The 17,204-nt window shown below is 34.1% G+C and overlaps 1 protein-coding gene across 1 annotated transcript; it reads left to right on the forward strand.

Annotated features, from left to right (window-relative positions):
- The first annotated feature begins 2,845 nt into the window (after positions 1-2,845).
- Positions 2,846-16,176, forward strand: LOC139977292 (uncharacterized). The gene is made up of 16 exons (XM_071986576.1): positions 2,846-3,320; positions 3,571-3,882; positions 4,030-4,320; positions 4,752-5,078; positions 5,734-6,045; positions 6,399-6,488; positions 6,845-6,884; positions 7,653-7,756; positions 11,425-11,598; positions 12,120-12,224; positions 13,072-13,244; positions 13,681-13,803; positions 13,974-14,088; positions 14,758-14,845; positions 15,632-15,758; positions 16,017-16,176. Exons 1-16 carry the CDS (start codon positions 3,230-3,232, stop codon positions 16,083-16,085), a joined length of 2,541 nt encoding a protein of 846 aa, XP_071842677.1. The 5' UTR covers positions 2,846-3,229; the 3' UTR covers positions 16,086-16,176.
- Positions 16,177-17,204: the final 1,028 nt, after the last annotated feature.

The raw sequence follows: 17,204 nt of genomic DNA on the forward strand, positions 1-17,204 counted from the left end.
CATCTGCTATCAGCAATTTGTTTTTATTATTCATACACCACGGGTAGTATTCTTGTAGTTTGGTGATACGTAAAATGGATGGCAATAAACGGCAAGATAGTACACATAAGCACATTAGGTCCTTACTTTACTAATATCGAGCTAGAAATGAAGAAATTGTTCAACAACCGCGCACTTTAAATGTATATGAATACATAAATAAGTATTGGCTCCAGCTCTTTAGTGTCTAAGTATAGAAAAAAACAATTTAAAAGCAATACATTTCTTTAGTACTAACGTTGAGTTAATACCAATGTATGTTTGCTATTATTTTACGGATATAGCTTGCCAATCGATATATTGTACATTGGAATATTATGAGCTAGAATGTGTGCATTTATAGATACTTAATGCTAGCCTCGTTTGGTCAGTTGAGCAATATCTCATTTCAAATTTATTTTATCAGATACAATTAGTACTAGCATAGTCTAAGACAGACTTTCGGGACAGTTGTATTCTAATACAGTGCCATATGTAAGTGTTAATGATGTACACTTTAATGTTCTATTGTAGATTATAAGTTTGGACTTCGTGGAGGTTAAACGCGAATAGATTTTTGACCTACTACAGTAAAGCGCTTGCTCAAGAATTAACATAACCTATAGATGATTGGTAAAATAAAAATGTCCACTTGTTACATTAGAGTTAGCAAATGACGTAACGCACGAGACAATATCAGTATCTATTGGCTAACCAGTTCCCACAATGCGTTCTTTTTACGCAGACAATTCCGTCAAGAAAAGTGAGTTTACGCTCATTCAAATGTTCAAAGGTCGGCCAGTTTCGGCTTCTTTCAACGTGTCTGTCTTCTCTGATAGTACTTGGAAGTTATGCCTGTATATAAAGTACTTCATGGAAATGAGTACATAATAAATACACATTTAACAATATACATTAAACTCGTTCAAATGCTCGAGAATAATATATAAACCTATCAATCATCAATTTATTCCCATATTTAAATTGTGTATATTATCTAAATAACAATAAAGAAGTATAATGCCAAAATGAGACTCAATAGCATTTTCAGCTGATATCATTCAAAAGCATGTTTTCAATGCACATTGAATTATTCGAAATATGTGATTAAAGTAAATGAGTGGGAGTGTGGGAATTTTAAAATGTACACAGCGTGCTAATCACCCACCTGTAAACTCAGGAAAGTGTTACATCGCAGTGCTTTTCTTCGTGACTAGCCAAAGTGTGAATTTCATTGTATCGGTCTAACAGCACCAAAGCTCAGCACCAACTGATACGCTGTATCGTAGTGTACCAAGGTCTCTCTTAAAGCAAAGATAAGATATATAGAATAATCAGAGCTTTCGGGAACACATACACACTCATTGTTATATTTGCACAATTTATTGTATTGCTTTTACTGTAAATACCGCCAATTTATTTATAAACAAGATAAACAACAGCTTTTTGGTCGACTTGTTGGTAATATTAGTTTTACAACTGTTCAAGACAGTATACATTATTGACTCACATGAGTGTCTACACTGAAAGCTGCAAGTTTAAAGTGGGACATTAGTTGAATACGGACTTTTTCAACATTTTCACTATGATTTTCTTAAAGAAGCCGCTTACCAACATGACTCAGGTTTGTTACCTTTCCCATTGCAAATTTGATACCAACAACGTCTACAATTGGGTTATAGTATAGCACAGCGCTATGTCGCTTAATGGCAACAAATGTCACCTAACAGCAACGTGACATATTGAGTTATATTAAAAAGGGTGGCCAAAGAATAATTATAAAAAAAACTTGGGCAATACACGTTGAAGACCGGTAAGTCATTTCCAAATTAGGTAACAGTATCTAGCAACATCTAGATACACATTTCAGATATTTAACACAGGCAATTGCGCCTGTTTTACATTGAATTTGTCGTTAATGTTATTGTTAATATTGTATTTTTTATTTTTTTTTTGGAGGGGAGGGTTGGACTAATTAATATCTTTTTAGAATGTCACAAACATTTTGAACAGGAAAATGGTGCCCCAGTGATCCAATTTGCTATTCGTTTTATGATGTACTCATATATATGTATTTGAAAAAATGATCAATTTGAATACATCGACGATACAATACAAGTTTCATTTTGATCGAGTAGCTTGTAGTGTAGTCGATTGACATCATATTTAAGGGATTGCATTTCATTTGCATTCTTCCTTAGCCTGTAACGATCATAAAGGGTATTGCATTTATGTTCTGTAAAAGCGTTTTAATATTTCCTCAAGATTCAGTTTATGATGACGCACCGTAATATAAGTAAAGGACTCGCGTGTAATAGCAGATCTACGATTACCTGTTTGATAGAGGAACCGATGTTTGTTGCGTACAGTTTGTACTGTGTATCACACTTAAGCTATAGAAACTTCAGTTTAAATACTACAACACCGAATAATCAGGATAGTAAAGTTGCCTAAACTAAATTAGTTTGCTTCCTGTTCTTAATATTTACGTTATTTCTGAGCAGACATTTAATATACTTAGTCTAAAAACTGCATTCAATTTGTTATATCAATTTGGGTGTAGGATGGATTTGGAATGATTGTCGAATCTAAAACTCATATTGTCCACTTTAACTTATTTACACACCATCGATGTATTCCACAATGTAAACTAATTATCATTGTTCAAATCGCATCATAAAAATGAATCTTTCATAAGGTTAATTATCCCGAAAGTTTACTCTGTATAATGCTTATCAGCAATAAAACACAAAAATTCTTTCAGCTCATCGCTCTTTTAGAATTGCGGTATTTCATTTTCAGTTCTGACCAGGACGCTATCGACTTTCAATCTGCAAAAAAGTAAACAAGAGCTTGACTTTAACGAGTTAATTTCACTTTCGAATCGATTGTCTTTGAAAAATAAATCGATTGAGGAAATAATTCAAGACTGATTTCATTCTACCGTAAACCAGAGCTTTACTTTAACAATTAAATTTCACTTTCGAATCGATTGCCTTTGAACAGAAATCGATTGAGGAAATAAATCAAGACTGCTGTCATTTACGTGTAACTTTAGTTATCTAATTTACAACTAGTTGCAGCAGAGTAAACAAAATATCAGCACAAAGATTGTTATCTTTATTTTGAAATTAATAATATAGTTGAATCATTTCGATACTTTGAAGCTATCTTAATCTGTAGATGACCTCAGTTCGTTCATGTGACAGCCATGTTTTCCAGTGGAGTTGTATTTATGACTTACATTTACATTGTTTTCTTCATGGCACTAGAATTGAGGGTGGCGTATATTTCAGCTGAAGGTAAGTTGTCATCACATTTAACCTTTTTCAGATGGGTTTAGGTTGAAAAATGATAAATGATTAATGAATACAATACGATTAATTACAAAATGATATTCAGCTTGTGTCCAATTGCGTGGCATGTATTTGGAGATGTTGACGTTGCTATATGAAATAGGTTGCAAATCAATACACTGAATGTTAGTATCTACTCAGGAGAACATTCACTGTAAATGGGTTCCATTTAATTCTTCGAACGATTGCGTTACAGCTAATAAAGACATGCCCACTACACTAGCAGCGATCAACGGCATTATCAACCTGGATTGTAATTTCAAATCAGCTGGGGATTATGTTATCGTTGCATGGAAGTGGGGAATTTCTCGTGAAATAAGTCATGAATCAGAAGAAGGATTAACAAAGACGGAGGGGACAGCTGTTTCTACAATCTACAATGACGGAACATATGCAGCGATACAGATAATGAACCTGTCTCTTCAAGATGCTGGACTAGTGACGTGTTCCCGATTCTTTGCAAAGGCAGGCACATCTGAAACATGTAACTGGATCGTTTATGTTCAAGGTGGGATACTTTTCATCTCTTATGTGGTCACTTCATCAATGCGATCTGCTATAATACATCAATTGCTTACAGGTATTTCAGACATTTCATAAACAGTGATATGCAATGGTTTATAGCCTAGATCTTTTTTTATTATTTACTTTTTAGATGGGCCAAATATTACAGAACTATCAACTGTTAAGGAAAACGAAAGTATGTCTGCAAGATGTTGTGTGCGATTCAACGACTTACCCGGCAGTGCTACGTTTGTGTGGTCAATCGGTGACACAGTTCTGGTTAAAGGTCATGACACAAATAAAACAAGCATTGATGTAGACAACGCTACAGCGTGTGAATCTGTATCACTTACAGCTAATCGTGTACATCATGGAAAACAGTTAACATGTTTAATTCAGAACTCACTGAATTACTCAGTATCATCACTGATACAAGTTACATGTAAGTCTGTTAATCTTTGTACCTAGCACACACAATGTACAATCCACCTTAGGTGTCCGGTAACATGTTGACGTCCATGAATGAGATACAGAAAGCCTAATTAGTTTAGTTTAGTTTAGTTAATTTATTATGAGTAATTGTTGACGTCCATATTTGAGATATATAATGCCTACTTATTCTGAATATATGTGTTTGTCTTCCCATAGGGGGAGGGGGGGGGGAGGCAAAAGAGAATACTTTATGACTTTAGCTTAATGCTTTGAATTGAGGAGTACGCTAAAATCATAATTCATATTAACAAGTGCCGGTATGGGTGTTAACTATTATCAACGTACAAGTGTTATTAATTTAAAAAATCATTGCACAGTGAAATGTTTTAAACGTTTTGAACGATCAGTATAAACCTTTCATTTGTATCATGTGTCACACAGATCCCGTTAACGTATGGTGGGGACCAGCACCGAAACCACACAATGTCCTAGTTACAAATCTGGAAGGCTTTATCAATATCACTTGCATGACAGACGGATTTCCACCTGTCACTGCAGCTTACATGGAAATTATGAATGTAAGCGATGGACGAGAAGCAATGTGGGAAATCTCACTAAATGGGAATTTGGTTAAAAGAGATGGAGCAACCCAAACTTGGAGTTTTTCATATCAAATCGAAAAACGTGATGATAATATCGTGAGATGTAGAACATCTAATGGAACCTATCCATCTGTATCTACAGAACATGTAAAAGTTGAACTAGGATGTAAGTAAACCTTGTAAATGATATAAAATGTAATGATACAAATATGTGATACTGAATATATAATAACACGATAGCAAATATACCGTATCGTATGCAAGCTTCAGCAATTATTTGCTATCATGTTATCATTAATAACTTTCATTAAATTTATGAATATTCGTCTTTCTCTCAACAATCTTTCTCGGTTTTAGTTAACATTTCAATGTATTATTTTGCTCGAAAAGTATATTTCCTCTTCTTGATTGATATAAGGTATTCTCTTCTATTATTTGATGATGTTTTCTTAAGTGTCATTCATTTCATGGAGTAAGCTTCACTAACAGCGCTAGATCAAGGAAGGAAGCAAAGCCGATAAAGAAAAAGTTAAAAATCCATACGAAATATCGCTGTTCTCGTGTACATTCGACGTTATCGTAAATAATCAACTAACAGAGAATTGTTCATATACTCATTTCTGCATTGTATACCAGCTTTAAATTGTCAATTTCACTGACAATGCTTAGAGAGAATCATATTAGCAAAAACTCTATTAAAATTGCTTTGCAGTTAATAACACTTTTTTTTATCACTGTCTAATGTCAATTGTTGAAATTGTAACTTCTTTTAAACATGTCATGTAATTCATCACATATTTATCCTATACATATTCTTACAGATCCACCATCGGTTCGAATGATCTCAGCTCTTGAAACTGAACTAACTACAGGCGATCACTTTGTTGTATCATGTGCCGTAGATGGTAATCCTGCTCCCGATACCTACATTGAGAAAGAAGATTCCTATGGCAGCTGGGAAATTCAACCTGTATCATCAACAAATAAACAATCTAGAAATCTGACTAAAGAGATCGTTTGGAATTTCAATATTTCGATTATCGAGGGAGACGAAAAAGGCAACTACAGATGTTTCGCCAACAACTCACAAGGGGATTCTGTATCTGGGCACGATCTTGTTTTAAACATAAAAAGTAAGTTATGGCATTATCATAATATGCGTAATTCTGACTATATTTTTAGAAACGCTCACAATATTTTAAACTAAATTAAGTTACAAGTTTAAGTGGAAGAGGGAAAAGAGCAATACTCAATTACATTTTGATTTGATACTTATTTTAAGAAATGGACAATTTTATCAAAGTGCCGTTTTTTAAGGAAAAAGTGGAAAAGTGAAAAAGGTTAAGATTTTATTCCCCAAAAGGAGCAAACATGCACTTTTGCAGTTTTGAACAATTTCTCAAGAATACATATAATACTTATACATTGTTATGTGTAAAAATGTCTAAATTAGTCTGTTTCATTCCTTCTGTAATTTCTTCACCAGAAACTGTCATCCAATTATTAATGGACAACTACATTCTTGTGATTGTGTCAGCTGTGATCGTTACATTAGTTTTGTTATTTGTCATAAGAGGTAAGATTCAAAGCAATTAATACTTTTTTTCAAATCACGTAGACAAATTTATAATACAGATATAAAGTACGAAACAAAATATCATATTTGAATCATCATTCCGATTCAAGAAGTTTATAAGCTTATATTCAGGTACTCATTTGAGAGCAGTTCACCAAAGCCCTATTGACAGAGTTTTGATTAGTATATGATCATTGTTTTGGAGCATTATTTTAATTTCAAAAAATTCTCAGTTTGCAGTTTCAAGTGCAAAAAGGTACAATATAGTAGATTACACTCATACATACACTCATACATTGATTTGAACTACATTTGATTAGTGCCCTTTCTATTAATATTCTCATTTTATTTTTTAGAAATAAGTTTGCACCGTCGACTAAATGGAATCAACTTTCGGTAATGTATTTTTTTCTTCTTTAATGTGCTGGATATTCTTTAACATTTACATTGCTTGTCAAGGAACCACCATATTATACAAAATGTAGGTTACCTCAGTTTCAGTCATGTCACTGAAAATAAAATCGCATGATAACTTCTAGCTGCATAACAGCTGTTCACGTTAATTTATGTTTAAAGTAATTGTATAGAAATAAAGATAACATAAGAGAGACTAATTTATATTTAACAATCACATGATGACCGTAGCCATCTTGCTCTTTCCTTGATGAATTTGACATAAATTCGGGTCGATAACCGTTCTATCGAGTGGTTTGAAGGGCGAGGTGCGATGTCTCACCTCCCGTAAATGTAGGTTTACAAGTGTGGTATAATTTCCAACATTAAACATCAATTCTGTATATTAATTAATAGTATTCATTTTTAGCATCAGTTATACCCCCAGTGACTGCAGCCCTGAAAGCATGTACCTCACATTATGTGATACATCACTGTACAGATTGAGAAAAGGAAGATGACTAGAGGTTTGGGGTTCCATTCATATTCCTCCTAATGAACATCGTTAAGTAAGACTTATAAATATCGAACTAGATAGTTAATTGTATTTATATTTTCAAGTAACTATGTTCTGATGTCTTAAACTAAGCGTAGACGATGACACTCCCATGAACATATTATCAAACTGACTTTCCCATTACTTTGAAACAAAATAATGTGGAATGATTTAAGTTTCTTAGTTGAAAAAAAATAATTGTTTTTATTTTGTAGCTCTGCAATTCGCTCTCGGTCTTATAGAAGGAGCAGTTCCAAGTCAGAAGGAACAGTTCAGAAGGAGCAGTTCCAAGTCAGAAGGAGCAGTTCCAAGTCACAAGGTAAGAAAGCTACAGTTTATGCCGGTACAAAATCAATCCCTACCACAAATCAGTTGACAATTCTTTTACATACAAATATCCTACCTTTAGCATTTCTAATTTGGTTTGATTTGATTTATTTGAATTTCCGCAGATAATAATAATTAAATTGATTTCTTGATGATGTAGTCTAGAAATGGATACAAACACATAAACATACATACATATTGTTACTTACTGTGCAAATAAATGAATATGTATACTATTACATATCAGTACATATTGCACTACACTGCAAAAGGTCATAGAGGAATCATAAAAATTAAATGGGAAAGTAAGCACTTAACGTTATGAAAGTAACAGCACAATATTCCCCTTAATGTACAATAAACGGAGCTTTTATTATGTAATCGAAACAGATCATAATCCATTACTTTACGAACTATTGATGATAGGTTAACGATTGACATAATCATATCAATTGAAGTTACATGCAGTTATTTAAACTTACATGGTGACTAAAGAAACTGAAGACTAAACTATCAAACTCAAACATCAACCTAGAGCTTCACACGCAACCAGCACGTCGATTACATTGTATTTTGTAGAATACATTTACAATTACATAGACATAGACAATTTGATTCGGCATATAAAAACTCCTGAAATCAATGTATCGTGTATGAGCGTATCTATATCTGTGATGGCAGTTGAGAGTTTAGAAATACCTCTTGTATGGCTCATGGAGGGAAAAACTACATGATTTTCTTAACTCAAATTCCTCCAAACTTTCTTTCATTCTGTTTAAGTAACTCCTTTGTCCTTTAATATTTAGCTTACTTTAATGAGTGTGTTTATCGACCTCACTTCTATGAATCAATACTTGTTCTGCATTTGTCTCTTACCTGAGTTAACTCCTATTCAGCCGATGTTCTTACTTCTTTAGGGTCATGGTTTTCTCACTGTTTATTCTTAAGAATGTATGGGATAACATTTAATTTGTCAGCTTCTACGACATTTAGCAGTGTCAAAGGTCTATATTTTTTTATTCCTAGTCATTATTGTCGTTGTTATGTTACCTTTGTTATCTTCTTCACTAATTGCTTTAGGTGTATGCTTTGACGTCACTTTGTTTAATAGAATTGTTACGGAACCTTAACTCCGGTTCCGGTTTGCTTTGACCTACCTGTAAACTACTCTCAGTATTTTTATCTACGTTTACACAAAGATTATTTTCTGGTTTCTTCAATTATCATTTGTTAATCATCAGAGCCAAAGTGTTACATTTAGGATATTCTCTTGCCGAATGCCCATGTATACTACAAATATAACAGGATAGATTTATCCTTTATCTAAATTACTTACAAATTACTTATAAAGTTTGTATTACCTGACGGTCGTGTTGACTGGCTCTGTCATGATCCTACTCCCTTCCTCGGATAACGTTTACCCTTATTTGACTCTTGAGGTTGTCTCCCTCTGATGTTGTCTGTCCAGTGTGTGTACCAACTGTTATATCCATCAATATACTTATCTGATATTCAGACGAAGCGCTAACATTTCCTTAATATACAATAACATATCTTTTCGGCAAGTATAAACAAATTGATTCAGCAAAAGTAAGTCAAAAACGTTTAAAATTATTTCTGAACTTCCTACAGTTGAATCAACCTATCCGAGTATATTTTAACTCGTGTCATTTATTGAATTCTCGTTTCACTTTGTTTCGGGTTTACAAGTACTAACGTTTTGTTTTAAGCCTTCCTCTGTTTACTCATATCGTTTTAGTAAAGTAGTTGTCAATTTGCTATAATCCTGTGCATCCTTGTCATCTGAACTTTAATACACCTGTTTTTTAACTGAGCCTCTGCCTCTTGCGCTCTCGCCTCTGCTATTTTTAATTGGGTGTCAAGCATACGCTCCTTCAATTCATTTTCCTCTTTTCCAATTTTGCGCTCTTTTTCTCACTTTTTTCTTATGATATTTCCTTTCTCACGATACCGCGTTCTTTCTCTATAAACGGTTTCAACTCTATACGCCTTTTAAACCTAATATATCTTCTATGCTGGTTAATTTGTCTACTAGTATCTACATTTTTTCTTGGAATTTCGAACATCCGGGTAATTTGTAAAGACTCAATATAATGAATAACTATTTAATTCCCCAGTATAACGAAATATATGGGCTTAAGGAAACAGCACTATACATGCAGTAATTTTACAAAAGTCACCCTTACTATGAGAATGATCTCGTAACTAATCTGAAATGCTGTTTACTGTGAAATAAAGTTTACGGTTGTAACCTTTCTATGAAAACTGTCAAATTCTAATTTCGATGAACTATTGCTTTTGTTTACAATTAAATCAAACTTTCTTGTCATTACATACATAGTACTTTCTTTTGACACCGGATAACTTCGTACTACCATTAACATATATTAATTTGAATTTTCAAGTTGCATGTCGGTTCCCATCTTTATGTTTCGCTTGTAATTTAATGACCTATAGCATTTACTGACACAAACGTAGATGTCTCTCACTTCTTTGCGTTTAACTGGCGTTACGTCTCCCTACGTAATACATGTTATACGTCTATCCATATTCATGTTCTCTCCGACAAAACACGCTTGCTCCTTTAAGTAACCATCCTGAAAACAAATTCTTATGTGAAATGGGGTGCGTAACCTGCAAAGATCAGCGACATTGAACCAAATCTCTCGACCCGCCTCTGGAGCTCCGCTCCAGAGGTAGATATGAAATATAACATCTAATAACAGGCAATATACAGTGTTGTCTCAACCTAATCCACTATTTTCGGAACTCCCCTGCTTAATACTACTATTTTAAAACACCGATCCTGACTAACTGGACAGAAGATTTTTTCCTCTGGTGTGTCGACTTTGAACTCTTAGTTCACCCTGTTTTTTTTCATTATGCCTTTTTTTTCGTGCTTTAACGCTCGCATGTGTATTCCCTCGGACATTATATAACCCGAATGTAAAAAAATAAGGTCAGAGGGATGTGGACGAAAAAATCCAGTCCGCATGTAACAATTACTCATACTACGTTATGCGTGGATAAAAATGAAACTTTGTAAAACTAGAGTTAAGGGTAATCGCAGGTTAGCTACAAGATCAGTTCAAGCCGTATTTCTCCGATCAAAGTATGCTTGAAATTAAAATAAAGAATTGTCGAAATTATAAGTTTACGAGAACACATTGATACCGTACACATATTTCATCGAGGCTTAAGCGAAATAATTGCCTACTCTGTAGTATGCATGTCTGTTAAGGAGCGGCTCCTTGGGAACTCAATAGAACTCAGTATTGTCTATAAGTCATTATTGTTTCTACCGGCCTTGTAAAGTTATAAAAGATGAAATTATGAATAATTTAGTTGTTTTCTCTGTACATTCGGTCTGAAAGTCGGATTTCGCCAGATGGTATGGACTCTGGTTTGAAACACAATCCAAACATATTTCGTTCACATTTTAAAGCTCTCTTCATGTTGAGAAAGAAAACATAGTCATTCAATGATTATCCCATTTAACAGAAATTTGCAGCAGGACAACTTGATTACTTTTATTTTCAGACCAGATAAAATAAAGAGTATGCTTAGTGTAATGTTATTGTTATTTTATTAAATCATTTATAAATATAATGAGTGATGATATTTTAAATTTTCCCGAAGTGAATAGCAACGCAGACGCATTACCTGTTAATGACAAAGAATTACCAAGTCCACACATTATGGAACACATGGTGACTTTCAAGAGGAAACTTAAGAAAGGCAAGACACGACAGCGCTGGTCAGGGATCCTAAAATCGGAACTAGGATGCGAGAATGATATACACATATCTACAGGTAATATAAGGAAATGAAATCAATTACGAAGTACAATTTTACTTGTTGGTAGGGAACCATTTACTGGTACTCATTTATTATATCAACTTATGGCGTCCCGAAGTTTGTTACACTTTATTTAAACCAACAAAGTACGCTTATTTATTGAAATATGCACGTTCTGTAACTGAAAGTTTGCGAGTGTCGCTCCGGAGTGACAAGTTGAGTTAATGCTACTTCTTATGGTTCATGTAAGGTGTCATAGATTTTAATAAGACATCTGTCAAAGCAAATCGTTTAAAACTGTATTTAGTGATCTAACCATATGTGTCAGGAAACATTAATTGTAGACATAGACGGATCTCTGTAAAAACAATCCAACTGTACACTGTCAACTTTATTCTTTGTTGTTATGCAGTATTATGTAACTTAATGAATTCTATAGCTACCATCATCAAACACTCAAGCAATCAAATTATAGAACGTTAGGCGTGTACGTGCCATGATTCTAGTCTACACTGTTCTTTCTTCTTCAACGACAGGAACTAACGAGGCGATGGACGAGTGGAGTTATTTCGTTAAATATGTTGGTCAGATTTCTGAACACGACAGCATTGTTACGCTTATCGGATTTACTACGAAACTGAGTGAGTAAAGTTCTCTCTACCCTTTTCGTTTTGGTCTTTTTTGGTTTTCATTTATTTATTTTTTGGTGGGGAGTGGGGGAGAGGGAGAATATTATTTGTAGACTCTTTTGCTTATACTGTGTCGACAAGCGTTGCAAACAACCCAGTATATTTCCAGACGTTGATCATCAACCAGGAAAGTAAATACAATAGAAAGTGAATGTTACCCTAAAGTTTCTATTGTTTTCTTTCTATTGTTAGTTTCTATCTCGGTAGCTCATAAAAGAATTACATTTTTCTCCGTAATTGCATGTGTGATGAAACAATTTAATTCGTTCACTGACCAGGGGCGTCGGAGCCGGTACGGCAGGTCCTGCGAACGCCGGACCAATATTCACGGCGCAAAAAAAAGAAGAAAAAAGTAGGACTTAGAAAAACAAATGGCAAAAAATAAAGAACCAATATGAAACATACTTCAAAATGTGTTTTAGAAGATTAGTCGGGTGGCAGGGGTCTTGTTTTCAAGCTCGGGAAGTGCCATTTCCTGCAATCTGGGAGACTTTTTTTCAAAATTTTCTCCATTACGCTATGCGCCAACCATGGTGGCGCGAAGCGTAGTTTGACCTACCAAACGTCCCCCCGATAATTATGATAGATGGCCACACTCAGATCTGCCGTACCAATCCTAAATAGCTTCCGACGCCCCTGCTGACTTTGTACAAGTAGTGATGTTTGAAATGCTATAACTTTGTGAGTGGTTAATTGGCGACAAAGACACGAACCTACATTCGTACACGTTTGAGGTAACATTAACATTACAGGCTGTAAACAAACATTGAATTTAATAAAATGTTTCTTCTTTTTACAGGTGCCACTTACTGTTTACAGGAACATTTATCTGGAGGAAATGTCCGAACTTTTCTAGAAATGCAATATGGCCATTATTATCTTCATGGTAACATCGACGCATTGGTACCAAGTGCTTTCTTTAGGTTTGCGCTGAATATAACTAGTGGAGTTCACTTTCTACATTCTCATGGGGTACTGCTTCCTTTACATTTCTTTAACGTTGGTTATATTTGTAAAAATATAATAAAACAAATATTGACGGAAACTTTAATTTTAAAGGGCGGTTTTGTTGGAACTTTTGACCAAACTTACATTACTCAAAGTGCGCAACTATACCCGCACTTGTTCTCCGTCACCTTGTGAATGTTATTTGGACGATAATTTAAAAAACTCGTTTAATGCAAGAAACTTCTTTAAACTTACAATACTCGCAACTATGAAAATGAAGATAAGAAAACACATTCTTCTGAACATTCGCATCACTCCTTGAAATAAGCCAGGAGATATCATGTTGATGAAGTGTGTGTTTTAATGGAGGTTAAACAGTTACATGATCAGTACTAAAATTTGACTTATATATAAGTTTTAATTTTCCAACACGTTGACTTTTCTTGCTTATTTTTTTTAGTGGGTGTGCCCAGGGATCACCGCAGGGAAGGTGTTGATTGATCAAGCACGCACGTTGTGTAAACTTTATGACTTCTGTCCATTAAGTTACACTGGAAGAAAAGTTGAAAACGAACTCCGCAAGGTAAATTATGGTTTTATAACTAGAACTTGAAAAAAGCCCTTTTATCATATTCCCAAGGGTCAAGTATTGAAAGAAAAATGATGACATGAGATACAGCTACTGTATTGGATGAAGAAACTTGCAAGAAAATGGTAAATGTTTATCAAATTCTTTTCTGTTCTTTAACACAGAATAGGCCGATTCCGTTTATCAACCTACCACCTGAAGTTTTTCAAGATAAAGTCTATAACCGATATAGTGATATATGGGCTGTTGGTGTCGTGCTCTGGGAGATATTTTCATATGGTAAAGCACTTTGAAATACGTACAGCTTTAACAGTATTCTATTTTCTTCACTTACTCATGTTACTCCGCATAACGATTATCATCAAATTCCACATATGTCGTATTGAGAATCCTCCAAGGAACACTCTAGGAAAGGTTGGAAAAGCAGTGATGAGTATAATGGAATTATAACTTTACCTGATTTGTAACTGAAACTAGCTTACAGCGGTTAAAACTTCTTTTCCAATGTCTGGGTGAAGCGTGGTACGATACATGAGATCAAGTGCCTACATGCACAAAAGCGCAATACCGTATTTCAATTACTAAGTAGCGGCACATATAAGTAAGGGGATTAACGAGTTCATCAAATGTGGTTATGTATTGGGACGTCATAAGAGCCTAGAGATCTTTACACGGATAATGAAAACACATGATAGTTGGAATCATGTTTTCCTGCATCGTAAAAAAAATCCAGTCGTCACGTTATATATATCGCTGTGATTTACGTTTGAATCTCAAGATACTTTACAATTTCGAACTTTTCCTGAGGAGGCTGCAATTGCCAAATACGAAATTGTATTTTACCAACTTACTTTAAATATTCGGCGTCATGATCGATTACAGGTACAACGCTGTTCATTATTTATGCTTCTACTATATATTGCTGATAACATTTATTTTAAATCTCAGGAGCTTGGCCCCCAACTCATGAGAACGTAAAAGATAGGCAAGATGTACTGCTGAAACTTACAAGACCAGGCAACTGTTCGGAGAATGTGTGAGTATCTAATCAATGGTACAGGGAATAATACACAATAACATAACCTATTCAGATATCTCAAGTGAATTAATGGATAATGTAATTCCCATAGGTAGACAAAGTTAATTAATTTGGTTGAGAAATAAAAAAGAAAATATATAGCACAGAAATGTTAGGATCATTTATGGAAACATACAAATATAAAAGAAGACGAACAAACGGCTAGCTTGTAAGAAAACGAAACCTAGGAAATCAATCATCTTTTCGATTGAATGGCTTTTTTGTGTGTTTTGGACTGTCAATTTATGTTCAACTCTGATAAAGTATCCAAGGTAACCCCCGGTTACTGTAGGACTGAATAAACATGGACTTGTTCATCTCATAGTGAATAAGTGCAACTTCTGAAACGTGCTTTGTCAGTAAAATAGCTGTAACTGTTTACAGCTATGCGATTGAGAACTAAAATAGTTCTCCCCAGCTTACAAGATACATGTTGTGCATCTTTTTACAATATCTGGATGCATTTGAGTTTATGTCCATTGTTATTTCAACTTGTAAGTTGCAACTTAGATTTAAGACATTTCAAGGGTATTGTTTCTTATATAAGTTTACAACTTTTCCAGTTCTGTTTTGTTACCAGTAAACTATGTAAACAGTATTATTATTAATGTATTTTGTCAAATATATAACGTCGCTATAAATTGTGTCAATGGCTTAGAAAGTAATGTTTTCAGTTTTGGTGAATACTTTGTTAAATAATGTTGTTTCTTTAACAAATAAGCACATTACTTTTACCCTGTTCAGATATCACGCTCTCGCTAATTGCTGGCTTTTCGACCAATCATCTCGACAATCACTCCAAGTGCTTGAAGAATGTTTAGAGAGCAACAAGACTGATTCAAGTCTGTCCGCTAGAGCCATGAACATAGAGGTACAGTTATTGCTCGATGTTCTGAATTAGATGCAAACATAAACTGTTTCAGTTTCTTCCTTTTGTCTTGTTCTGGTAAATCCTGATGATATATTTTGCTGTTAAGTAGCTTCAAGAACTATGAAAGTTTCAGGAAGCAACTTTTTTTCAAGCAACTTAGTTTTTCAAGCAAAGGAAATTTTGTTTATATGACTTGTTGTCTATTTCGTGCATAAACTCATATATAAATAATCTTTAAATTTCTTGTTACTTTTACAGGATATTTACACTGTCGAATTGCAACCCTATTCTGGGTTTGCCAAAGTTGAAAACAGCAGTGATATTTAATGAAAGAAATCCTCATTGTGAAAAAAACCTTCCGTCGTTCCATTGTTAACCGCCTTTGAAGGTTTCCTTCTACTGTCAGTGATCTCTAAAAGTTTTTTTGTTTTTTTTGTGACAGCATATCGTCATTAAAACAGCAATATGGAGTATGAACACAAAAGTTCTAAAAAGAAATTGTGGGCTGAATTTAGCGAATTATTGCCTTTAATAGTGAAAAAATATGCGCGCATTGAGGTAGGACGGGAAACAATGAAGTACACTTTATTTGGTTTCTTAGTTTTTATTTTTATTAACAAATTTACATGAAAAATCAGATGTCTGGGTGATACATGTGATTCGGACGAATTAGAAGTATATATATTTACACCTACTTATCACACTTGAACAAAGTTAACAATCTGGTCTGGTCTGTGACATTAAAACTTTATGCACTTTACAGAGAACGAATCAACCCATTGTCGAATTCAGAGATTCTATACCGTTGGCGGAATTATAACACTGTTATGGCTCTCTGTGGTTTTTAATTAATATTCTGATATAATGGCTGAATATTAATTGTTGCAATTAACTTTTGCTTTTAAACTTCGTGACGCCATCAGTTATATCAAATATTACTAAAGGTAGTTAATTGTAACCGTTTACGGATGAATTCAATCCACCAGGTTTCACTACATTTATAACATGATTATTAAGTGATTTGGACTTGAGCAGTATACATTACAAACTTTATATCAAATATGAAGGTATCCAGAGACGACTTGTTTATATAGTATTAGTAATTCAATATTAATTGTGTAAACACAATTTTCTTTCATTATATTATTCTACTGAATTACGAAGTGAAAGCCACAGTTTTTAATTGAGTTCACAACCTAAACAGAACAATTATATAAGTGAATAAAAAGAAACACACAGTTTCGTGTATGATATGGATTATACAAGATCGTACCTAACATATGTGGATTTCTTTCTAATAACCGGTGAAGGCTATGTGCATGGTTGATGCTGTGTGCTTTGTTCAATGTGTATTGTTCTGAACTAACACCACTCAGTAATACACCAAATAAAGAAAGGCTACACGACAGAGGCAATTTTACACAGAGTGTCGTATTTTATAGTCTT

Source organism: Apostichopus japonicus, chromosome 12 (assembly GCF_037975245.1).
Source record: "Apostichopus japonicus isolate 1M-3 chromosome 12, ASM3797524v1, whole genome shotgun sequence".
NCBI lineage: Eukaryota > Metazoa > Echinodermata > Holothuroidea > Aspidochirotida > Stichopodidae > Apostichopus > Apostichopus japonicus.